Here is a 26,401-nt window from a genome sequence, read left to right on the forward strand (position 1 = left end):
ACTTCATCACAAACGGATGGCCAAACACTAGGTCAGAGTGTCCATCTCACCTCCACGACTATTGGAATTACCGTGATGAATTGTCAGTATTTGATGGCCTTATTCTAAAAGGAACTAGAATCCTGATCCCAACAACGCTTCAAGCAGCAGTGTTAGAACAGTTACACTATGCTCATCAAGGAGCTGAAAAGTGCAAACTCCGTGCCAAAGGATCTGTATTCTGGGTCAACATTAATCGAGACATCGAAAACATGGTTAAAGCATGTGCACCATGCCAACACAACCAGAAGGCAAACGTCAAACAACCGCTAATGCCACACGACGTACCACAAAAACCATGGCACACACTGGGAGCAGACTTATTTTTCATTGACAATGACAGTTACTTGCTCATATCTGACTATTACAGCAAATTTCCAGTAGTCAGAAAGCTGAACAATTTGCAGTCCAACACTACCATTGCTCACATGAAATCAATCTTTGAAGAATTCGGAATCCCGAGAAAGCTTATCACTGGAAATGACACTCAGTTTACTTCCGCTGAATTCCAGAAATTTAGCCACGATTATGGCTTCGAGCACGTCCAAACAAGCCCCCACTATTCACAGGCCAATGGATTTATTGAACGAGCTGTTCAAACTGTTAAAAATCTGCTGATTAAATGCAAGGAAGCTAAAACCGATCCTCATATGGCCATGTTGTGCCTTAGATGCACACCATTAGATCACAACATACCATCGCCAGCAGAACTCTTAAATTCTCGTGCTTATGATACCAATCTTCCTGCCATCCAACCCCACCTGTCACATGCCTCTTATGACGGTGAAATAAATGCATACATGCAAAGAAAAAAGGATAAAGAAAAGACCAGATATGATCAGTCAGCCAGAAATCTATCTGACCTACTTCCTGGTCAGCATGTGAGAGTACGACATCCCCAGAGTCACAAATGGGAACCAGCAATTGTAGATTCTACGAGACCAAACAGGAGCTATGTTGTAAAAACTAACAATGGTGGTCAGTATGTACGCAATCGTATACACATACGTCCAACAGGAGAGAAATTTAATCAGTCTGACTTTGAAAACACCCATCTGCAAAATCATTCACCAAGAAATGATCAGGAGCCCCGCTTTGAGAATTCAGAAGCAGCTCAGAACAAACAAGTGCCAAACACTGTGGATAACACTGTACCCCAATTACCAGTGCCATCACCACGACGATCTACTAGAGTAACAAAAGCACCTGATAGACTGAACTTGTAACTTGTACATATGCATGAACAATGTCATATAGCTCTACTAGCTAGGATTTTATTTATCACTGTATTTACTTTATTTTACTCACTTAAACTACATGCTTCACATGTGAGACTTCTCTTGCACAAGATGTTACTCAAGGAATTAAAAAGACATTTATTCTGTGTTGCCACTATCAACCCTTGATTTAGCACCGATTATCTTTTCTAAAGGAAGAAGGGGATGTTATGGTTCTTAACACTATCGGTCAAGCTTATAGTAACCCCAACCCTCTGTCATCAATTATCATTAAATAGCACTCTCACTAATGTACGTAGTATAAACACACTTGACAGTGATCCCTCTGATCAGTAGACACACAATGTATTTATATCTGCACACTGAGAAATAAAGTTAGTTGTTGCAGTCAAGTCCTTCCTGGAGTTGTTTCAGCGTGTTTGTGTGTGTGCGTGTGTTTGTATGGCACATGATTGCTCATATTAAACCAGTCAAACCAAAGTATTGCTCAAAGATTCAAGAATCCATAACTTCCTAAAGTTGATACAGTTTTTCTTGTTTCGTAGAAAGCAAATTTATAGCTGGGATGTCTCGAACTGAAAATAGTTATATGGGAATCACTAATCCTCAGAGAATCTAATCTCATGGCGTGAGAAGTGTTTCACTTCTTATCTCTTAATATACCACATCCTGCAAAGTGGAGAAGTAAATTGGGAAGTAATTTTTTTTTCGAAACAGACCTAGTCATATTTGACATAAACTGCACTTACATTTGATTGAGTTTTTGAGCCATCTCTTGTTCCCAATATTTGTATCCTAATTTAGAAACAGTTCACAAACCAAGATCAGAGCTACCTCAGCCATTGTAGAACAAATAAAAAAGTGAATTTGAGAAATAGATCATGTATCGTGATTTTTTTTTTTAATTTGGGGGCCTCTTGATGCAACTTATGGTGTTTAACTGACATATTTGCTAAAATCTGCACATTCTCATAGATCAGTATTATTACCAGGCTTTATTTATTAGGGTATGTTGCCATGGATACTATGAAAACACTGGTTGTCATGGATACATGGTAAACAGCACAGTCAAACTGTCCCTGTACCAGAGGTAGTGGTATCATGTTGTTCCCAAGTTGTAGTATGAAACAAATATCTCTGTTTGTAGTGGATGAATTCTTTGTTATACAATACATAGCACAGATGGAGTGGACTAGATGTATGTACTGGGAAATATAGAAGTAGAAGGAAATTATATCAAGTTTAGGATTCATAAATTTATGAGGAAGTCTAATGCCATCTACCATGTATTAAAAATTGATCTTCAAATATAAAGATTGTTAGATTTATGTCAGCATGTCTTGTATACATTTTGGCCAGTTGAATGAAAGTCTCAAATAATAACATTTGATAAGTTCACTTAGGAGCAGAAACATTTTGCAAACATATTTGGTAGGTAATTTTTTTGGTTTTAAAATGTACATTATTTAAAGAGCATGTCAGCTTAATTTTAGGGCTGATTTTCCTCTAGATTTTGTTTGGCGGTGGTCATTCACCATCATCTATCAATATTGTCTGTCCTAAGGTGAGATAGATCTGGTTACTGGTCATAAAGTCAAGGCATGCAGCACCCAGGTTCCTCTTTCTTGCAGCTCCATTCAGGTGCTAAAAACCCTTTGATAGTTGCTCAAATGCCGATATCAAGTCTTGCCATGAGGGGTTTGAACTGCAAGAATTGGTCACAACTATATATACAGGTTATATAGAGCTGGCTTTGTTTGTTCTAGAAAATGGATCAAGTGAAGTAGTATTGGTTAGATTTTAGGAAAGTGTGTAAAAAAAGTCCACTCCATCTGCTGTGTGAAGGTTTGGATTATGCTGTGCTAAGATGTTAACTTGTCTGTCCTTGAAATTATTTTGTAAAAAAACTAATTTTTGAAGCCTGTTTGGTTATTTATTTTTTTATTTATTTTGAATTCCCAAACAAAAGACAGTTTAGATGTCTTAAATGCTTTTATTTCCATAAGACTAGGTAAGTTAATGTACATGATGTGTATGGATAAGACGCAATATACATTTTATCATTATTTACCCAAATTCATAAGTAGACTGGGATTTTTATACATCATATTTGATCAACATGTATTCAGAATGGTGACAACTTAGCAAGAGCATGTCTACAGTTTTCTGTTCATCACTTTTGTTACTGGTCCACGTGTCCACTTGGTTGGTATTTATTTAAAGTCACGGATACCACTTGACCAGTGTTCTCCCCACAGGATTTGTACAGCAAGAAAATAAAGGAATTAATAAATAATTTAAACTATACAAACTGACTTAATTTTTTTTTTTCATGGCAAATTCCATGTACGTACAGGTTTTCTTAAAGTAAAAATATAGTTGAAGGGCACATTCCCAGTGAAATTACCAGTCCATGTTATTCAATCCAACTTGTTGGGGATTGTTGCTGAATGCAATCAGTTGAAAAGGTAAACATGTCTCTTGGCAGGATTATTTGAAGGGGTGGTATGGGCTTTTTGTTTGTTTTAGGAAGGAGAGGCCTTGCATGGGAAGATGACCATCACCCACCGCCTCTGATGAGGGTTCAAGGGCCCACTTAAGGGCTCTGGAAAATTTTGCTTTTTTGGAGGGAAAATTATGTGGAGGGCAAACAGGCTATTTGTTATAGTTGAGAAGTATGATTCAGCTAGTCACAATTCTAATTTCTAGAGGGGACTATTGGTGTGGTTGTTTTTTCAGAAACCTAAGGGGAGGGAGGGGTCCGGACCCCCCTAACACCCTCTTTCTAAATCCCTAAAGGGGTCCCATAGAGTCAATAAATACTGGCTGAGTTCCCAGTAATTTATTCCCATATACATGTACATTGTATACAGAGTCCCAGGTTAGTTCTTCACACCTGTCTGCTGGGCTGTGTTTGACGGTCAGGTTGCTGCTCGTGACGTCATATATTACCCCCCCTGCTGAAAAAAACATGGAGTGGTTGTTTTTAATTTATCAATTAAAAACGATAACTAAAAATATTTAGTCAAGGTCAGTTTTATCAGTAAGTCTTAAAAACATGTACATGGAACCAATGCAGACAATTTATTTTTTTAAAAAAAACTTGTTCACAGTATCTTGTTGATAGGCACCTTGGAACGCCACATCCGCGATACAATTTTTTAACACCATCGTGAAAAAATAGTTCTGCACACTTTTGTAGCACCTGTCCCTTTAAGTGTTGTTGATCTATTGAATATGATACAAGAAAGATAAGCACATCACAAAACACACCATCCCCAAGGAATAATTAGAGGAACTGTAATTTTTGAAAACTTACCACGTTTTCTGGTGCCACCTGAAATGAAGTGAGCGCGTACTAATACACTCTGTGTAGAGACGATAAACATTGATGTTGGCTGCAGAACTGCGATACATGAGCAGCAATTCGACAGAGAAAAGCGGGAAAAAATATCTACAGTTATCTAGAGAGCCGTTACTGACTGTTATTTACCTTAGTAACATTACCGAGTTCACACAGAAAGTACCTGTACGTCGTAGAACTGAAAGAGAAGGTAGCTGCCACTGACAAACGTAACAGTGAGTACTACAGTCTAGTGAAAGTTGAAACTGAAAGTAACTTTTTATTTTATAATGTTTTTTTTTTAACTCTCACAACACTTCTATATCTTAGTACAAGCTTCTGAAACAAGCAGGTACCGCGTCGCGGGTTCTGGGAAAGTGGAAATGGACTCATGATAATTATTTAGCGAAGAGATTTGAGAATTTAACTTCCTGGTTGCCGCCATTTTAAGGTGACGTAATTGTTATGTAAACAAGCATAGCAATAAGCACCCACACGGCGGAGTTATTTTCAGCTTATCATTTTGATAAGTGTAGCTTTTCCAAGTGTTAGGAGTTAATCATTATGATAAATGTAGCTTCTTCAAGTGTAAGTAGATGCCCCATATGGTGGTATACCTGCACGTGTGTGTGTGTGTGCGTGTGTGTGTGTGTGTGTGTGTGTGTGTAGGGGGGTGGGGCTCCAATTTATTAAAAAAATCTCAATGCTGTAACTTCCAGGTGTAGATATGAATTTATATAAGAACGTTTTTGTTAAGTTTCTAAGAGTTGTATTTTTTCCCAAAGAAGCATAAAAAAATCTCAATTAAAAAATTCATTAGTCTGTATGATATATATTTCATCTGAGGCAATACTTTGTTATTGACTTACTGATCTGATAAAAACATTTTTATTTATGTTTAGGTAGATAATTAAAAAAGTATTCAGGCATGGATAGGTTTACACGTAAAATAACATTCTTATAACTGACAAATCTTTTTTTTTTGTTTAATTGGTTGTCTTTTATATTTGGGTGGTCATTGCAAAAATTGGCACAGTAGATCTACTCAGTAGGATGACCTTTTTTCTGTTTAGTGTCTTTTCAACACCTAAAGAGTTGAACCTCTCCTATAGAAAACATTTCCTGTGGGCTCCTATAAAATTTCCATTTACAAATACATGTATAGCAGGCCTGTAGCCAGCAATTTCAGAGGGGGGGGGGGGGGGGGGGGTTCATTTTCTGAAAAAGTGGACCTTTTACCATAAAATCCTCAAGTAAATAGATCAAATTTTACCTAGAGTGGACCTTTTCCCAGCAAAAAGGGTGGTTCTTTCGAACCCCCCGAACCCCCCTGGCTATATATGGGCCTGTATAGGAAGTCAAGATCCTGTGGGAAATCATCAATTGAAAAGGGATTCCTGATTTTACCTAGTTAATACAACCCATGTAAAATGTATGAAAGAAGTAGTTCTTGCCTTTTAATATTATCAAAGTTTTATCTAAAATATTTTTAGAACTTACAAATGTTCCTTCTTTAATTCTTATGGAATATTTTTTTATTATTATTAGATTGGCTGATTTTGTTTCTGATACATAATGTCTTAACACTGGGACAGAAAGAGTTATTAGAAAAAAATGTCAAGAAATCATTTTGTTATCAAATCTTTATTATTATTTATTATTAGGCTACCAGGCGAATACAATTTGAAAATTTCAACAAAATAGCCAAAACTGTACTAAATGTAAAGTACCAAGCTTAAGTTTGATATAGCCATGTTTGTCTTAAGGTATATATTGTTTCATATTTCAGGTACCCAAGACCTCCAGCAGCAGAAATGTTGGTAATAGCTGGTGTCTAGCTTCACATATCTTAATAGATATCCAAAACTAACAGACTGAAGGTATGTCATGTATGAACTGAAATATTGCCTAAATTTCATTTTATGTAAACTTATGTGCATTTTATTACATAATTAGCTCCCAGTACAATTTCATTTTTAACCACCCCAAATTCTGATCAAATGACAAACTTTTGCAAAGCAAATTAATTTATTATAATTTATAATATTAAATTGAGAAATTTTAAAAGAAAGTTATTTATGAACGCCATCCATCTATCTTTTCATCAGTCTATTCCTATTATTTTTTTCAGATAACTCGTGTGATTTGTTCGAATGCACATTAAATCCACATAAGGTAATAGAGTTACTCCCTACTGAACAAAAATTGTATATCAAGTTAAAATGCTTGAAATACCTGATGTACTGGAGTACATGTAAAGTCAATGTCAAGTGAAACCACATGGAAATAATTTATTGGTGGATTTTTTTCTTTTTTTTTTTTTGTCACAAAATACCATATACAATTATGTTGTGCATAGCTGATTAATTCAAATAAAAAAGTGCATGTCACATGTTATGTATCAATTCATATTTACTTCTTTCAGACAAAGACAACAAAAGAGTAAACTTATGACTTAGTTACTTTCAGATAAAGTATCTTTTATCAGAGGGAAGTAGTGACAATATATTGTTTTATTTTGGTAACAATTAAATACCCATTTACACATAACCCATTTCTAACAATAAATATTTTTCTAGCAATTTATTTCTTTTCATTTTCAGACAAAGAAAAGAACAACAGAGGACATGTATACACAGTAATGGAGGAAGTCAAAAAACATTAGCACATTCTCCATGTGACCATATATAACATACAGCAGTGACATTTCTTCCTACTGCTCCATTCCTGAAACATGGCTTACAGGGAACACAAAGAGAGACTTGATCTCTTACGTAGGCTGCAGTTGTCTCCACAGTCCAAGACACCAGACACTGTGCTGGAGTGGACTGAGCTTCATATAGGTAAAGCTTATATAGACAACCTACCAGAGTCCATTGACAGGTGTAGAAATGTTAAGAAAATATATGCAGCATTCAGCAGGTTATCTTCTTTACCACAGTCCATATCCAACCTGCCACACCTCACAGTGTTGGACCTATCCCACAATACCTTCACTACATTCCCCATAGCACTGTGTGACTTGACTAACCTAGAGGTGCTGAGCTTGGATAACAACAAGCTATCTGACATACCAGTGGATATCACCAAGATGAAGGGGCTTAGAAAATTCTATATCAGTTTCAATGCATTCACTACATTCCCCATAGCACTGTGTGACGTGACTAACCTAGAGGAGCTGAGCTTGGATAACAACAAGCTATCTGACATACCAGTGGATATCACCAGGATGGAGGGGCTTAGAATATTTTACCTCAATGAAAATGCCTTCACTACATTCCCCATAGCACTGTGTGGCTTGACTAACCTAGAGAAGCTGAACCTGAATAACAACCAGTTATCTGACATACCAGTGGATATCACCAGGATGGAGGGGCTTAGAATGTTCTGGCTATACAGCAATGCCTTCACTACATTCCCCATAGCACTGTGTGGCTTGACTAACCTAGAGAAGCTGAACCTGGGTAACAACCAGCTATCTGACATACCAGTGGATATCACCAGGATGGAGGGGCTTAGAATGTTCTGGCTATACAGCAATGCCTTCACTACATTCCCCATAGCACTGTGTGGCTTGACTAACCTAGAGAAGCTGAACCTGGGTAACAACCAGCTATCTGACATACCAGTGGATATCACCAGGATGGAGGGGCTTAGAATGTTCTGGCTATACAGCAATGCCTTCACTACATTCCCCATAGCACTGTGTGGCTTGACTAACCTAGAGTGGCTGAACCTGGATAATAACAACAAGCTATCTGACATACCAGTGGATATCACCAGGATGAAGGGGCTTAGAAAATTCTATATCAGTTTCAATGCATTCACTATATTCCCCATAGCACTGTGTGGCTTGACTAACCTAGAGGTGCTGTACCTGGATAACAACAAGCTATCTGACATACCAGTGGATATCACCAGGATGGAGGGGCTTAGAATGTTCTGGCTATACAGCAATGCCTTCACTACAATCCCCATAGCACTGTGTGGCTTGACTAACCTAGAGAAGCTGAACCTGGGTAACAATCAGCTATCTGACATACCAGTGGATATCACCAGGATGGAGGGGCTTAGAATATTTTACCTCAATGACAATGCCTTCACTATATTCCCCATAGCACTGTGTGGCTTGACTAACCTAGAAAGTCTATACCTGGGTAACAACAAGCTATCTGACATACCAGTGGATATCACCAGGATGAAGGGGCTTAGATTATTCTGCCTCAATCACAATGCCTTCACTACATTCCCCATAGCACTGTGTGGCTTGACCAACCTAGAGGTGCTGTACCTGTCATACAACCAGCTATCTGACATACCAGTGGATATCGCCAGGGTGAAGGGTCTTACGATATTCTGGCTTTATAAAAATGCCTTCACTACATTCCCCATAGCACTGTGTGCCTTGACTAACCTAGAGGTGCTGCACCTGGGTAACACCCAGCTGTCTTACATACCAGTGGAAATCACCAGGTTAACTAAACTTAAGATTCTTAGTTTGGATAACAATAACATCACCCACCTGCCACCTCAGATGAGGAGTATGGAAAGTCTAACAGACCTAGATGTGAAAGGTAATCCTCTGGTACAACCACCTAAACATATTGCCAACAGGGGACTAGATGCCATCAAAAGGTATTTTGAGGCATTAACTGACACCAAGGCAATCCAGTCAAGTAGAATACAGGTCAACTTTCTTGGTGAAACAGAAGCAGGAAAAACTAGCATTTCACGTACATTGCAACTTGGACAGTCAACCCTCACAAAGAAGGCAGACAGGACAAGAGTGGTGGAGCAGGGAACATGGGAGGCTGATGAAGACATTGCCTTCAATATCAATGACTTTGGTGGACATGATGTCTATAAAATAGGTCATCCCATTTTTATCTCCACTAGGGGCTTGGTTTTTATCACTTTCAATCTGTCTAAATATGATCCAGAAAAGGAGGGTCATTATCAGCTGCACATTGGAGACTGGATTGACATGGTGCAAGCACAGATGCCAGGGATACAAATAGCTCTACTTGGAACTCACCTTGATGAGGTTAAAAACCCACATGCAGAAACAAAATGCTCTGCAATAACCAGGCAGCTTGAAGACCATGCAAGTGAAAAAAAAAAGTGGTATCAAGCACAAAAGGAGACATGTGAGAACAAAATAAAAGAAATACCTGAAGCCCAAGCATCTCTCCGCCAGGCCTACCAAAGCAAAGCAGCTCATTTGCAGACCTTGTTTGGGCAGATGAAACCCATCTATGAGCATATTTTTACAGTGAGTTCAAAAACCCTTAAAGGAGTTCAAGACCTGAGAGACTACCTGGTTTCTTTTGCTAGGACAAGCGCTGAAGTTTTGCCAGGAATGTGGGTGGAAGCAGCCAAGAATATCTGCACCAAGAAAATTGAAGGCCCTGAGAACACACTTGGCTGGGAGGTGATTGAAGACCTCATTCTGCAAAATGCACCTACATCATGGAAAGAGAAGCACACACAGGAAGAAAAAGAGAAAACAATTTGTGACATCTTAAGTTTCCTAGCTCACCGTGGAGACATAATATGGTTTGATAAAAGCCCTTCACTGATGAAAGTTGTTTTCCACAAGCAAGAGGTTATTGTGAATGTTCTCAAGGCAGTCCTTACACATGATCAAGGTGAAGTATCACAAAAGCTCCAAAAGTCCATGAAGATTACAAGAAGGAAAGCACCCAAAATAAAAGAAGACATCTTTAGCAGAGGAATCGTTTCTAAACAAGCTATGAGCTGCCTATGTGAGCCTTTCAAATTGTCAAGCACTGAAGTTGATGTCATGACAGAAATGATGCTGAAACTGGAGCTGTGCTATCAAGTCCAGGAAGATGAATCCCTTCCATCAAACATCTCATTCCACTTTCCATGGCTCCTCACTGAAGAAAGACAACCTGAGCTAGACACCAAATGGCCCAGCAAGGTTCCCCCAGACACCACACAACTTACCCTGCAGGTTTTCTTTCCATACAAATGTCCAGATGGCTTTTATGAGAAATTTTCTGTTCGTCAGCACAAGCACCTTGGACTCATGAAGACCATGCGAATGGACTGGAAGGATGGAGTGTATGCAGAACTTGAAGGATGCAAAATGCAGCTGACACGGTGGCAAAACCAGTCAAATCTTGATCCAGTCAGCCAAGTTCCAGACTGGGTTATCAGTATTGCTGTCCGTGGATCACATCTCTCAGACATGTGGCGTGTTCTCATGCGAGGTCACCGTGACCTTATGGACATCATTAAAGGGGACTGGCCTGGGCTGTCATATGACAAGTACCTGGTGTGTCCCCACTGTGTGAGTGAGGACAGTGAGCACCAACCCCCCTCAACTACTGCCCAAAATGCAGAAATACCAACCAAGAGAAAAAGATACTGTCAGAAAACACCAACACTCTTCCCTGGAGAGATACTTGACCAAACCATTAGAACAGCTTCCAAACCAAGACAGGTGCCATGTGTCAACACTGGTGTCTCCATTCCTGTAGACCTGGTCTACCCACCACACCTGGCCATGAGCTGGCAGGAAGGTAAGCACAATACATATCTCTCTGTACTGTTATAGTATTACCCTAAAGATTCACTAGTGTCTCTTTTTTATGTCTCTATTTTCAAAAATGTTGTCAATCGGCCCTCACCTGAATGTGACATCTAAAAAATTTACTTACAAGAATTTTTTTTTTACTTTTTTTTTCATTAAGTGCAGTATTTTAGCTATAATAACATCCCCCAATGATTGACCTCCCATATCATAGTTTATACCATCTCCATGTACTAACTCAAAATGCAAAAAAATTTTCTTACAGCAGTAGGGATTTTTTCTGTAAAATCTTTAGTATTTTTATTTACAGTTAGCTCTGCCTATGTGTCAAAGTCTTTATATTCTCCTAATTGTCCTCTAAAATCAATATTTTTACATAATAACAGGTAATTTTTATCTTTCTTATGCAGTCTTCGACGTTAAGCGGTGGACCGTGGACCGAGTCCACTAAATTTTCCGTCGGTCCAGTAAATATTGAAATTTATGTGGACCAACGGTCCAGCTAAAATATTGAGAGATGCATGGGTTGCGTTGAGCAAAATTTAGAGCACATAAAATCAAATAAAAATTGTGTTATCTTCGCGAATATATAGTCTAAAAGGTTGTGATAACGCGAGCCATAACCAAAATAAAATGAGTGTGGCAGATGAGCCCAAACACAATGGTTGTGCGCAATGTGAGCTTTGAGAATTCTGATTGGTCAATTATATTGGGTCATCCAATCACGGTCTTGAAAGTGTGAACCACGAGGTTTTACGAAATGGCGTTTCTTAAGCATTTTGCGGGCGTGAAGCCCGGAGTTAAAAGAAAAGTGTTAGATCTACAAAGTCAAGAGTACGAACGAAAAAGGATAAGGAAGTTTCAAAGTTCGTGGCAGCACAGTTTTTCCTGGCTTGTGTATGACACCGAGGCTAACAGCATGCATTGTAAAATCTGCCGAAGTCTGAGAAATGATTCTGATGGGGACTCCCCCTTTATCGCGGGAACGTCAAATTTTAAGATAGATGTTGTTAGGCTACATGCAGCATGTAAACAACACCAGCGGAATTCTGAACTTATCGCAGCAAAATCTACGCTATTTCCCAGAGTGTAGCGGCAGACTGCTTGGGGAAACTGAAGAGGGCTGAATATACCAGGCTGGTATCCAAGTTCCGATCGGCACACGCCATAGCCAAGCACCATCTGAGTTTCAATTTGTTTAAGACATTTTGTAAACTGGACACGGCCAAAGGCCTTGATGTTGGCACTTCTCACACCACTGACAAGTCCGCTGCACAATTTGTGTCTGCTATCGCAAATGTGGAAAGGAGAAGGGTAATTCAGAAGATTGAATCATGCAAATTTTTGAGCTTAACTATGGATGGGGCCACTGATTTTTCTGGAGACGATCTTGAAAACATTTATGTGAGGTCGTGCAACGATGGAAATATTGATGACATGTTTCTGTTTATTGGCCCAGCCCAATCATCTACCAGTAAAGACATTTACAATATGTTACACGAAGTCTTAAGAGGTTTGAATGTGGAACATGTGGTACGACAAAAACTGGTTGGCTTCACAGCTGATGGAGCATCCAACATGCAAGGTAAATGTATGGTGATAGCAGCTACATATGATAAAGCTTACTCAAAAAGTTATGTACCTCAAAATTGATGCATAATGTTATATAAAATCCATCAGAATGTGAATATTGCTTAGCTAGTGGTAAAGTAAGGAAATATTACAGCTCAAGCTAATTCTTTAAATATGTCACACTGCAGTAATGATAATAGACTGGTAATGTTAATGTAGGTGTAAATGTACAGCTGCACTTGTTATTCTCCACTAAAACATGGATGTTAAATGATATAGAAAAAGTACACTCTCCTGTTTAATTTCCAGGAAAAACGTCTGGTCTAGTTGCTCTTCTGAAAGAGGACTACCCATGCATTATCACAAACCACTGCTTAGCTCACAGGTTGGAATTGGCCTTTAAGGACTGTGTAAAAGAGGCAAGCCCCAAGCTGTATGATAAGTGTATAACCCTCCTTTTGGGTCTATATTACCTGTACAGAAAAAGCCCGAAGTCAAAGAAATCTTTATATAGAGCATTTGATGCTCTTGAACAGAAAGTCCTGCTGCCAACACGAGTAGGGGGTACTCGCTGGTTGCCACACATACACAGAGCATTGCATGTTTTTCTTAGAGGCTATACTGTGTTTGTCTATCACCTGCAAAATTCCTCCCATGACAATGCAAAATGTGAAGGCCTGGCTAAGCTGGCGACAGATGGACATGTTGTGGTTCATCTTCTGCATCTCAGTGTAAGTACATTTTATACTTTAGTGGTAGCACTAAGTGGTATATTGTGTGTTATAATTGGAGACATGACCATGACCATTTATTCAGTTTCTTTACTAAGTATGAAAAACCTCACTGTATATGTGTAAAAGATATGTAACCAATTATCTGTATACACCATTTATTATTTACAAACCAAGGATAAATTGATGTGAGGGTCATTCATTCTCCCTCTTTTTAGGAGGTTGTTGGTGTTCTACAAAGACTGTCCCTTGTACTGCAGAAAAGTGAACTGAGTTTAGCTGATGCCTGTGCCAGAGTGGATGCTACCTTAGAAACTCTCAAGTCCAGTTTGTCAAGGTACATGTAAATAAAACTGTTGTTTCAATTGTTATGCAAATATACATTTTCTATTTCATAAACAATAACAATGTTTATTGCTTTTTCAGTGACAGTGGTGAGGTTGCAGCAGTGCTACAGACCAGTGAATACAAGTCTGTAAATGTGACTTTTAAAGGAAAGAAGCCCAGCTCCAGTAATACAACCCTTTTGTCAAAGCTTATAGAATGCTTAGAAGCCAGATTTCCACCTGGAAGATCTGCTGTCATTGATGCCTCATGCATAAGCAGTTTTTATAATTGGCCTACATCAGGATCTGATAGCATCAAAGGTATTATAATTAAACAGGGAATGGTGTTTTTACTGTTTGCTGTGTAATATGTTTGAAAATGTGCTATGTTGTTACTAATTATTATTATATGCAGCCAATTTTATTGTTTATGTTGTGATATTCTGGGGGGGGGGGGTTGTCACTTTATGTGTTTTTTACTTAAATTAAATCAAGACATTGCTGTTGTAATAAAATGTTATTGCTGTGTGAATACTAATGAAATGTTTTCAAATAAAATTATCAAAATTTAATAGTCACTGTTTATTAAGTAAGGTTATGTATTATTTCTTTTTTTATTCTGTGTTATTATCATTTATTTATTTATTTATTTATTTATTCTAAAAAAAGATGAGATGTTTATAGTAAATGAAATTGGCAATAATTTAATTATTTATTTCAATCAGCGTATGGAGTGGCAGAGCTGACAGTCATACACAATCACTTTCAAGATCTGCTGCCAGACCTTGCTGTCATATTACAGGAGTGGTCCCTTCTTAAGGCCCTTCTTTACAAGAGGTAGGTTTGCTTTCCTTTGAAAATAAATTGCATGTGTTTGCATTTGCTATTAAAATGTCAAATATGAAATTGATTAATTTCCTTAATTTAGATATGGACAACAACTTGCCTCTGTTGCCTGGGAAGACGCCCTTCAAGGATTTAAATCACAAGACTTGGATGCGATATATACAACACTTGATCTTGTAAGATCACTGCCACCCACATCAGTGAGGAACGAAGCAACATTCAGTGCCATGAAATTGACAAAATCAAAAAGAAGGGGTCGGTTAAATGCATCCACTTTAAATGACTTGCTGCTGATTCACCTGGAATCCCCTGCGATTGAAGATTTTAATCCTGATGAAACTATCAAGGATTGGCTGGTAAATTACATGTTGAAATATATTAAGGCATTTAATTTTTGGATCAAAAATCAGACATGCATAGATTTTTAGTTATCAAATGACACGTCTTTGCAACATTCATGATTATTTCTGAGAAAAGCAACAGCTCTCCATGTCTATTAAGTATTTATTGTGAGCCTATAGGAGATTATGCATATTCATTTAAAGATAAATATTTGCAGGTCACGCCATCTGGAAGGAGCAGAAGGTTGGGGTATAAGAGAGATACAGTGAAGACAACTGTTACAGCTACAGATCCTTTTCCTTCCACTTCAACAGTGAGCAATGTCAGTGAAACTGAGGTACCTTCTACTTCAACAGTGAGCAATGTCAGTGAAACTGAGGTACCTTCCACTTCAACAGTGAGCAATGTCAGTGAAACTGAGGTATGTCTGTTAATCCCTAATTGATTTACTCTTTGTTTTATGTACCCCAAAACCACATAATGTAGGTTTTATTATTGACAGACAAATATGACAATCTTCACATATATTCAAAAACTTTGATGTAAACTGAATTTAAAGAAACTACAGAGATAGATAATAGAAAGGTGCCCTTTCTTTTTATTGCAGGTCACAAAAGAATGGATTGATTGTGAAAACTCTGAGAGTGACAGTGATGATGATGATGATGAGGAGGAGGAAATGTCGTACAACCATGTGTTTTCAATGCTCTCTGTATTCTGCAGGGAATAAAGCAAAATAATCTGTTGAAAAATAAATTTGGTACAAAAACATCAGCCTTATTTATTATTTTCTTTTTAAACAAATTTATTAGAATTGGTCCAGTAAAAGTTGGTTCGGTCCAGTAGGAATTGCAGTCTTGGTGGACCAAATGTCCACTAATTAAAAATTTTATTCGTGAAGACTGCTTATGTGTATCATTTAAAAAAAACATTGCATTTGTTTAATCATTTTCAGTTCTGCATACAGAAAAAGCAAGGCTTTGTGAAAAAATCACAGAACCCTGTCTCCTGGACATGTTAAATGTGTTCCTCCAAGAAGGCATTATCACCGACCGTGAAGCAGAGACAGTGAAAACTGAACCCTCAACTGACAGGGTGAAATGTCCAAAGAAAGTTGCAGTCTTCCTGGACATTATAAGCAGGAAACCTGTCAGGGCACATGTTACACTGTGTAGATGTCTTCAGGAACAAGGACAGACTGATCTTCTTGAATTGATAAAGTAAATTGGGACTTTCCTAGACCAATGATTATCAAACTTTCCTGGAAATTCACAGAATGAAAAGGGACAAGGCATTTACATGTAATTTATCAATGGAATACCTCAGGGAAAATGGACAAAGTCTGCTTCTTACCCTCAAATATTGCCTGTGAATTATTAGATGTCTCCGACAAAAGTGAGCTTGCTGTCCTCCTTAAATATAGCAAAAGGTCAGCAAAACTGACTGTATTGACTCACCACCTGCAGCAGTTGTGTCATGGAGTTGTATCCTCAAATGTTTAGCAGTCTTCAGTGTACTAAAAAAAATTGGACCATTCTGGCCTGCGATATCTTTTGGACAATCAATTAAATTCAAATAGTAAATCTTGGTCAACTGAACTAAGGCTCTGTTCTCACAACTTTTAGATCGATCTATCACCGCGGGGAGTCTCACTAGATTACTGTCAGATAATCCGCCTTAAGTGTCCGTCCCCTCCTACTACAAGCTATAAGGGGTAATTAACTTTCGTGTCCGCCCGGCTGACAGCTATTTAGCGTGAACCCCCAGGGAGTTAGGTCGATCCAATGTAGGTCGATCTAATCTATGAGAATGGGGTGTAAGGCATTATCCATGCACTAATAATTAACTGGTTGACTGGATGCCTTAAATGGCATCAGAGGAAGAGCCATTTAATCCATCAGAAGAGGAATGGGGGAACTCCAAGCATTTGAAGTTTACGCTGTCCATAACCAGACCTCGTACATTGTGGGAGGGGCCTTCAGGTGCATGGTCAATCTGGAAGTATTGTAAGTATCTCAGGATAGTCTCGCGGCTATCAGCTATTGTGAATGTGAGCTAGTATCTGAAGAGAATTGAATTAAGAAAATATAATTATCAGAATCACACAGGTTTCAGCCATATAGGCATTTCTGTTACTGCTGTAATTTTGAATTGTTAATTTTTTTATCGTGCCAGTTGTTCTTTGATAAGTAGATTATTTCAAAGGAAATGAATACACGTTTGAAAATGTAATTACCAAAATTTCAATTTTCAGAGAGTTGTCTGGCAATGAGATATCCTGTACTATTGACATGAATGCAGCATTTGAAGGCTTGACCAGTTTACTGCGGTTAGATCTAAACAATAATCACATCAAGTCCATCTCTACCACCTCCTTCAGCGGCCTGGTACAGCTGCGCCATCTACAGTTGGTTAACAACAACATCACCTCCATACAGGAAGATGCATTTGCTGATCTCATGAGCTTGGAACAGATGTAAGTTTTTTTTTATCATATTTGTATGTGTCTGTGTGTGTGTGTGTGAGAGAGAGAGAGAGAGAGAGAGAGAGAAGAGCTCCACCATCATCTTTAGGCTAAACACAAAACAGATCAAATGTTTTGTCCATCCCTTCAAAATTTGAACTCAGAGTCTGAAAGATGATAAAAAAAAAATTAAAAAAAAAAAAAAAAAAAACAGAACTATCACCTGAAAAACAATAGAAAAAATATAAACAGGAAAGTTCAAGGAGCACTTCATTGTTGGGCATAAACAGTGATTCTCTGTTTACAGTACTCCAAACGTAAAGTACATTGAGTCTTCACGTCTTTTTTTATTTGGACAGTGATCAAGAAAGCAGTCTATTAAATAAGCAAGCCTGTTCTTCACCTCCACTGAGACAAGAGGTTACCAGACATAAGACTGAGTCATCTTAGCTTTAGAATTGCGAAAGGATGTTTGAATTGGCTGAAAATCTCTTTATCTTTATTTTTTTGTGATTCTCAGCCTGTAGAGCACCACCTATATTAAAATGTAATGATTATGAAAATATTTTGTAAAATGGCAATTCAATAAGAACAGTAACAAACAGATGTTTTTTGTTTTTTTTAGATTAAAAAAACACAATCTCAGAAAAAGTTAATACTCTGAAAATTGTACTTTACAAGAAATTATCTCTTCTTGGTTAAATCTTATTTTAAGATTTATGTTACATGGAATTACATATGAGTTTATAAAAAATGAAAATCACAGACTGACGATCAGTCTGGTCTTACTTACAGTGGATTTAGTCACCGTATTCTGTGCCAAAAAATAAGGTAGGAGTCAAGGTGCTGAATGACAGCTTGGTTTATTTTTACTTTCAGTAAATTCAACACCAGCACACTCCTGTGTGACTGCCAGCTAAAATGGCTGCCAATATGGCTGCAGCAGAAGCAGTTTGAGGCGATGGTCAGTGCTCGATGTGGTCATCCAAGAACACTGCAGGGCTCCAGTATACTGGACGTGAGCCAGGAGGACTTTACTTGTAGTGAGTTGAAACTCCCCAACTTCACTTCTTGGTTTTTGATCCTTCACTTAATAAAAGTCTGAAAAAAAATTAATATTTTTTGGCATTCGTTCTTTCACAACTTTAGATCTGAAAAAAATTCAAACTTCTTTTTTTAATTAAAAAAAATTTACAACATAAAAGATCTGTGAAAGGTTTGTATTCCAATTGATGATTGAAGCAATTTCTGTATAGATCTATATTAAAAAATAGATGTTGTATATTTTAGCTGACTTTCCAAAGCCAGTGATGGTGACTGAGCCAACAGCAGTCATTGCACTGAAAGGCAACAACATGAGCTTGTCTTGTGCCGTACAGAGCAGCAGTGACTCTCCCATGAAGGCAGAGTGGAGGAAGAATAGTGTGGTGAGTAGCACTTTTATGCATAATTTTCAAAAATAAAATTCTCTTTGTAATAAGATTGTGAGTTTAAATGTTTAAGTATTTTACAGGATTTATTTATTAATTATTTATTTACTTAATTTTACTTGTGTTTTTGACTGTATAAGGATAATACTAAGACCATCACTGATATTTTTCAATTTCATAACTTGCATTTTCTTTTTCAGCCAATGCATAATGCAAATGCAGAGAACTTTGCATCGCTGAGGAATGACAACGTGATCAAGTTGACATCCATCCTCCACTTGACGCATGTCCAGGATGTGGACTCGGGCAGCTACCAGTGCATTGTTACCAACCAGTTTGGATCTGTCTTCTCCAAGAAGGCCAGAGTTAATGTATATGGTAGGTTCCAGTTTGTGTTTTGGATTGGAGCTAGTAACTATTATTTGACATATGTATTGTATATATGCTTAGTTTGGGAGGAGGGAAGAATTCATTGAGATTGTGAATGGTTGATTTTCAAAAAGGTTAATCATTTTGGCCAATGAGAAGTGATTTATTTTTTTAACATCTTAACATGGAGACAATGAAAAACCTATTTCACCATATAAGCATATAGTTGTCTCTATGTGTTGTGCCTAAGATTGAAACTGGGATATCTGTATTGATTGAAATTTGTCTGAGATCTCAGGACGTGAGTGACAGTGGGTGTTTTTGTTTGTGTGTCTTGGAGACATACTCTGTTATTCGTATCCAGTCTGTGTGTAACAATTGGAGCAGACGGCAGACAGACATTATCAATACAGTTCAATAGGGGTCAGCACTCCCAAGATAAGCCACACAGACTTTGAGGGGTTTGCTGTGAAGTTTTGCTCTGTGTGTGCCTAGATAAATAACTTACTACCTTTATCTGCTACAATTACTTCCCCCGATACTGCCTGGTGCACCTGTATGCAGGGGTTGTGTAATAGTCTCTTTTTCTCTTCCAATTGAGGTCGAAGAAGGTTTAGAATTGTTACGCATTTTCACACTTTGCTGCCTTCCTGTTATTGATTTTCTAGTGATTATTTAGTGGCTCCATTCATCTGTACTGGTGTCAGTGTCAGTGGGTATTAGCTCGGCTAATGTGGCCACAAAAGATGTCTGGTTTATTACCAGCTGTGAGAGAGGAGAAGCACAGTGGGGACAGGAGCCTGTCTTCTCAGCCAGGGGCAGGAGTTGAGGCCCTGTGAGGGGGGGGGGGGGGAGTTGTTAATTTACCTGTTTGGATATTGTGAGACTTGGGACTAATATATAGTAATGTGGAGTAATGTAGAGTGATGAATGCTGTTTGTTTTGTCAATGAAAGATGATGTCCAAGCAAGGTGTTTCATTATGGAATTTATTGTTATTGACTGACCTTGTGCCCATCCCTTTAACAGGAAATAATAAGACCAAAATGCTTCCTGCTGCAGAAACTGATACATGGAATTTTGTCCACTAACTTGAACAAAATAAAAATAATTTTAAGAAAATAATAGATTTCTTCTTAACAGAAAATGAAAAACCATTTCACTCCATTAATGTGTCTTATTTGTTCCAGTCTACCTGGAATCTATTCATTTCTATTCATTTTCTGGAATCTATTTTTTTCCCTGTGAGATGTAAAAACTATGTAATTGTCCCCAAATTTATACAAAAGACACTGAAAAAACTGCTTAATTTGTTCCAGTCTATCCGGTGTTCACAAAGACCCCCCTCGATGTGTCTGTTAAGGCGGGAAAAACAGCCAGACTGGAGTGTGCAGCACACGGAGAGCCACAACCAGAGGTCTTCTGGCAGAAAGATGGGGGTGAGGACTTCCCTGCTGCACGTGAACGGCGCATGATGTTTGCTAGAGAGGACGACGTATTCTTTATCTTAAAAGTGAGCAGTTTGGACCAAGGGTTGTACAGTTGCATGGCCAGGAATGGAGCCGGAACTATCATCGCTAATGCCACGCTGACAGTGTTTGGTGGGTAGAGTTCGATATTCACGCTTTTTTTGTGAATTAAATTCAGCTCTGGACTTAATTTGTTATTAGTTACACCATTTTTTGATTAATCTAGGTCTAATTTGTTCATTCTTACATTTGTCTTGAAGTGTTATTCTTGAAGTTAGAGTGGCACCTACACAGAAGTTTGGGTGTATTTGGAGAACTGTAAGATTATAAGTTGTAATTCCTCTTCAGAAAACCCGTCATTTGTCAAACCAATGGAGGACAAGCAGACTAAGGTTGGGGAGACCACTGTCCTGGAATGCCTGGCTGCAGGGAGTCCCAAACCCAAACTGACCTGGCTCAAGAACGATAAACCGCTGGGGGTGACGGAACGCCATTTCTTTACAGCCAATGACCAGTTACTGGTCATTGTCCAGACACGGCCAGAGGATGCCGGGAGGTATACGTGTGAGATGTCCAACACTCTGGGGATGGAAAGAGGGACATCCCAGCTAACTGTTATCAATTTAGAGTCCCCCTCACGTGGAAACAATGGCGGTGGATTGGATGACGAGTCCACAACGACAGGGATTATAATAATAGCTGTAGTGTGCTGCGTGGTGGGAACGTCCTTGGTCTGGGTGATCATTATTTATCAGACCAGGAAGAGGAGTGACACATACAGCAGTACACCTACAGGTGAGAACATGTGATATGATATTCCTTTATTGTTTTATTAGATGAAGATGTCTGTTCAGTTCTTTATCAGTATTGGATGGATAGGGGGGTGAAAAATATCTCACAGTGGGATGCTGCTTGAGGAAGTTGGAGAGCTACTAAAAAATTGTCATTGAGAAAGTCTGAATGCACTATATTTCATTAAATGAAACTTCCTTTATATAAAGTTATAATAATACAAAAACAGCTATAAGTTTTTATTACCACTGCAATATTTCAGTGTCACACAAAAACGTGGCTTTAGGTGTGCTAATACTGATGGAAAAATGGAATATTGTAATTTTGAATGCATAACACAGCTGATGATTTTTTTTTTCTGCTGGATCCTTAATAAAATATTATAACCTTTACAGATGAGACAACTTTACCTGGTGACTTGACACCATATAATCCATCAGATGAGGAACGGGAAAGCTCAAAGTCAGACCAGTTCCTGGAGTATCAGGGACATGTGTTACCCATGTTCCAGTCACACCCCCGGTACGCCAAGGCGGAGTGTGGGCGCACGGCAGCCATCTTTCCAAGTGATGTGGAGGATGACGATCTAAAACAGTCAGTGCCGCTGACTTGTGATGAACACCAGCCGGCTGCAGAGTCAGGTTTGTACTGAGACAATTTAAAAGATTTTTTAACCTATTTTTACATTTTTAAGATTGGTTAAAAATTGTGAAGACAATTTAAACCAAATGTATCTGATATTTTATCTGCCTCAATAAAGACCATTCAAGCTTTAGGGTTAGAAACCTCATGTGAGGTATATTCTGGGGCGAGCCGAAATTACAAATTGATACCTGTCTTAAATAGAAAAAAAATTGAATAGAAAAAGTAACTTTCATGTTATCCTGTGGAGATATAAAATATTATTTTTTCTGTTTTCCACAGAGCACAGTATCAACAGTTTATCTCTGCCAAGCAGTGCGTCAGACAGTAGCTCTCCCAGCACACGGAGCACCAGCAGCACTGGACTGAACTCTCTGCAAACTTTTAACCCTCATCCTAAACTAGCCAATCACAATGGGGTCCGAGACAGGTCACCAAGCCCAGTGGCCATGATTCATCAGCCACCGCAGTGGTTTAACGCCAGCTCCCTGCCTCACACCAGATCAACAGCAGATAGTTATCACTGCTCCAAGTCACCCACAGACAATCCAGGTATTTTTAGCATTTGGATGACATTTTCTAAGCCATTACAATTGTTTATTGTCTTTGTTTATAGATAAATAACATTTTTCAAAATGTAGCAGTAGAGTTACTAGTTGAGATTAATAGAACACAGATAGGTCTGATTTAAGGAAAATAGTTTGTTCTTACTGGAAAAACGCCCTGCATTTTAATTATTATAATTATTATTTTGTAATTTGGAATTAAATTGAATTAAACCTTTCCTCCTTGCCACAGTACTCATGTGTCCCTGGACATAATTCTCACACCACATCTTTATATTTGTGTTCAATTTCAGAGCCCCCTGCCCCCCACACTGCCTCCTTGCCACAGTACTCATGTGTCCCTGGACATAATTCTCACACCACATCTCACACATTGCCAATACCATATGAAGGTAATGCATTTATTTATTTGTTTATAATTTTAAAAATGCTCAGTTAACATTATGATTATGTGAGGTCGTCATTATTTCGTAACTTAACTGTTGACTTTGGTAGTATTTAGACAGATTTTTTTATACCTATGATGCTTGAATTTATAAAAGTTTAGTATTTATGTAAATAACGTTAATCATTCCAGATCTGTATCCAGACTCTGAGGTTCATCCCAATCATCACTCATCCAGTGCCAGTTCTCCAAAGTCACCAAGTCACCATACCAGTAGTAATAGTAGTAGTCATCCTCAGCTCAGCCATCTCAGCTCACATCATAATATAGACTCTGGGGACATCCCCAGTGAAAACAATCACAATCACAGACACTTTGATAGTGCTGAACGCCGCCATCGCGGAAGACAAGCGCCTCCTATAGGGGGCAGGTCACAACACAGACAACATGGCGGAAGGACTTTAAGTTCTCCATCTCAACAACACCATAGACACTTGTATGTGAATCCAATGGATGAAACGTTAGAAACAGCAGGTAGCATTCCAGAGGTTGGTTTGAAATCACCTTCTTCAAAACAAAAGGTGGCGCTGCCTCACAGGACAGGAGATGACAGAGTTTAGCAAACAGATTTGTGTATGTTAAGTTCTGGAGAGGAATGCACAGTGGAAAGATGACTGGATTTATTCTTTTGAGAAATAAGTTCACAATGTGATCACAGCTATGGCAGCCATGCTGCTTAACTGTTCACTTAACATTATGCAAATCAAGAAACCCATTTCTTTGCCAAATCTCACAATTGTATAGTTATTATTATATCTTACTACTTATTAAAGTGAATTGGTTGTTTTTCTCTTTTTTTATACCCATACAAAGTAAGGGTAAGTGGTATAACTGTAGTGCATTTCTGTTTCATGTGTTCTTTCTTCACACTTTGTGTGTGTAAGTGTATAGTGATGAATTAACTTGACAAGGTTATGTAAATATTGTACAGGTATTCCTTGTATATTATGTACAGTGTATGAATCATGCAATATAATTTTTTGTTGGTGGGAGCTAAATTTGATCTTCTAAAAGATACTATATAGGGATGTATGGTGGATGTAGCATTTCTATGAAGTAGGTCAAAAATTACCTTAGTTGTATTGTTTCATATCATGATATGTTGCATCACAAAATCCTAAGACACCAATATTTTGATTTGGCTTTGGGGGATAAAAGTTGGCATTGTTTAGCCAATTGTATAGCATAATACTTTATCTGGTACAACTTGTTGAATACTTGTTATTTATGTTATGACCAAGGTTACAAGATCTAGACATTTCTTTAATTTCCCTATTAATCACTACAATCTATGATGTAATAGATTTGTCTACCATCTAATGTGTGCGTGCGTGTTTGTGTGTGTGCGTGTGTTTGTATGGCACATGATTGCTCATATTAAACCAGTCAAACCAAAGTATTGCTCAAAGATTCAAGAATCCATAACTTCCTAAAGTTGATGCAGTTTTTCTTGTTTCGTAGAAAGCAAATTTATAGCTGGGATGTCTCGAACTGAAAATAGTTATATGGGAAACACTAATCCTCAGAGAATCTAATCTCATAACATGAGAAGTGTTTCACTTCTTATCTCTTAATATACCACATCCTGCAAAGTGGAGAAGTTAATTGGGAAGTAATTTTTTTTTGGAAACGGACCTAGTCATATTTGACATAAACTGCACTGACATTTGATTGAGTTTTTGAGCCATCTCTTGTTCCCAATATTTGTATCCTAATTAAGAAACAGTTCACAAACCAAGATCAGAGCTACCTCAGCCATTGTAGAACAAATAAAAAAGTGAATTTGAGAAATAGATCATGCATCGTGATTTTTCTTTTAATTTGGGGGCCTCTTGATGCAACTTTTGGTGTTTAACTGACATATTTGCTAAAATTTGCACATTCTCATAGATCAGTATTATTACCAGGCTTTATTTATTAGGGCATGTTGCCATGGATACTATGAAAACACTGGTTGTCATGGATACATGGTAAACAGCACAGTCAAACTGTCCCTGTACCAGAGGTAGTGGTATCATGTTGTTCCCAAGTTGTAGTATGAAACAAATATCTCTGTTTGTAGTGGATGAATTCTTTGTTATACAATACATACCACAGATGGAGTGGACTAGATGTATGTACTGGGAAATATAGAAGTAGAAGGAAATTATATCAAGTTTAGGATTCATAAATTTATGAGGAAGTCTAATGCCATCTACCATGTGTTAAAAATTGATCTTCAAATATGAAGATTGTTAGATTTATGTCAGCATGTCTTGTATACATTTTGGCCAGTTGAATGAAAGTCTCAAATAATAACATTTGATAAGTTCACTTAGGAGCAGAAACATTTTGTAAACATATTTGGTAGATAACATTTTTTGGTTTTAAAATGTACATTATTTAAAGAGCACGTCTTTTTGGTTTTAAAATGTACATTATTTAAAGAGCACGTCAGCTTAATTTTAGGGCTGATTTTCCTCTAGATTTTGTTTGGCGGTGGTCATTAACCATCATCTATCAATGTTGTCTGTCCTAAGGTGAGATAGATCTGGTTACTGGTCATAAAGTCAAGGCATGCAGCACCCGGGTTCCTCTTTCTTGCAGCTCCATTCAGGTGCTAAAAACCCTTTGATAGTTGCTCAAATGCCGATATCAAGTCTTGCCATGAGGGGTTTGAACTGAATTGGTCACAACTATATATACAAGTTGTATAGAGCTGGCTTTGTTTGTTCTAGAAAATGGATCAAGTGAAGTAGTATTGGTTAGATTTTAGGAAAGTGTGTAAAAAAGTCCACTCCATCTGCTGTGTGAAGGTTTGGATTATGCTGTGCTAAGATGTTAACTTGTCTGTCCTTGAAATTAATTTTTGAAGCCTGTTTGGTTATTTATTTATTTTGAATTCCCAAACAAAAGACAGTTTAGATGTCTTAAATGCTTTTATTTCCATAAGACTAGGTAAGTTAATGTACATGATGTCTATGGATAAGACGCAATATACATTTTATCATTATTTACCCAAAGTCATAAGTAGACTGGGATTTTTGTACATCATATTTGATCAACATGTATTCAGAATGGTGACAACTTAGCAAGAGCATGTCTACAGTTTTCTGTTCATCACTTTTGTTACTGGTCCACGTGTCCACTTGGTTGGTATTTATTTAAAGTCACAGATACCACTTGACCAGTGTTCTCCCCACAGGATTTGTACAGCAAGAAAATAAAGGAATTAATAAATAAATTAAAC

The 26,401-nt window shown here is 37.9% G+C and overlaps 3 protein-coding genes across 5 annotated transcripts; all 3 read left to right on the top strand.

The window, feature by feature from the left end:
* The first annotated feature begins 4,631 nt into the window (after positions 1–4,631).
* LOC106174055 (uncharacterized) lies at positions 4,632–16,220 on the top strand. Of its 2 annotated transcripts, XM_087015932.1 has the most exons (5): positions 4,632–4,856; positions 6,410–6,500; positions 6,752–6,795; positions 7,224–11,168; positions 15,952–16,220. In XM_087015932.1, exons 4-5 carry the CDS (start codon positions 7,355–7,357, stop codon positions 16,218–16,220), a joined length of 4,083 nt encoding a protein of 1,360 aa, XP_086872058.1. In that variant the 5' UTR covers positions 4,632–4,856; positions 6,410–6,500; positions 6,752–6,795; positions 7,224–7,354. The 2 variants fall into 2 exon arrangements, with proteins under 2 accessions (XP_086872058.1, XP_086872059.1); XM_087015933.1 differs by lacking the exon at positions 6,752–6,795.
* LOC112042442 (zinc finger protein 862-like) lies at positions 11,176–15,933 on the top strand. Its single transcript, XM_087015940.1, has 8 exons — positions 11,176–12,764; positions 13,061–13,482; positions 13,701–13,819; positions 13,909–14,129; positions 14,534–14,645; positions 14,737–15,010; positions 15,214–15,417; positions 15,604–15,933. The coding sequence occupies exons 1-8, from the start codon at positions 12,536–12,538 to the stop codon at positions 15,724–15,726; spliced, it is 1,704 nt and encodes a 567-aa protein (XP_086872066.1). The 5' UTR covers positions 11,176–12,535; the 3' UTR covers positions 15,727–15,933.
* Positions 16,221–16,831: 611 nt separating the features above from the next.
* LOC147760952 (leucine-rich repeats and immunoglobulin-like domains protein 3) lies at positions 16,832–24,965 on the top strand. 2 transcript variants are annotated; one of them, XM_087015937.1, is made up of 11 exons: positions 16,832–17,002; positions 17,251–17,472; positions 18,340–18,503; positions 18,751–18,887; positions 19,091–19,268; positions 20,578–20,859; positions 21,076–21,522; positions 21,915–22,160; positions 22,444–22,713; positions 23,021–23,119; positions 23,305–24,965. In XM_087015937.1, the coding sequence occupies exons 1-11, from the start codon at positions 16,905–16,907 to the stop codon at positions 23,730–23,732; spliced, it is 2,571 nt and encodes an 856-aa protein (XP_086872063.1). In that variant the 5' UTR covers positions 16,832–16,904; the 3' UTR covers positions 23,733–24,965. The 2 variants fall into 2 exon arrangements, with proteins under 2 accessions (XP_086872063.1, XP_086872064.1); XM_087015938.1 differs by lacking the exon at positions 23,021–23,119.
* Positions 24,966–26,401: the final 1,436 nt, after the last annotated feature.

This window comes from Lingula anatina, chromosome 6 (assembly GCF_051362555.1).
Source record: "Lingula anatina isolate TDL-2025a chromosome 6, LinAna3.0, whole genome shotgun sequence".
NCBI classification, from domain to species: domain Eukaryota; kingdom Metazoa; phylum Brachiopoda; class Lingulata; order Lingulida; family Lingulidae; genus Lingula; species Lingula anatina.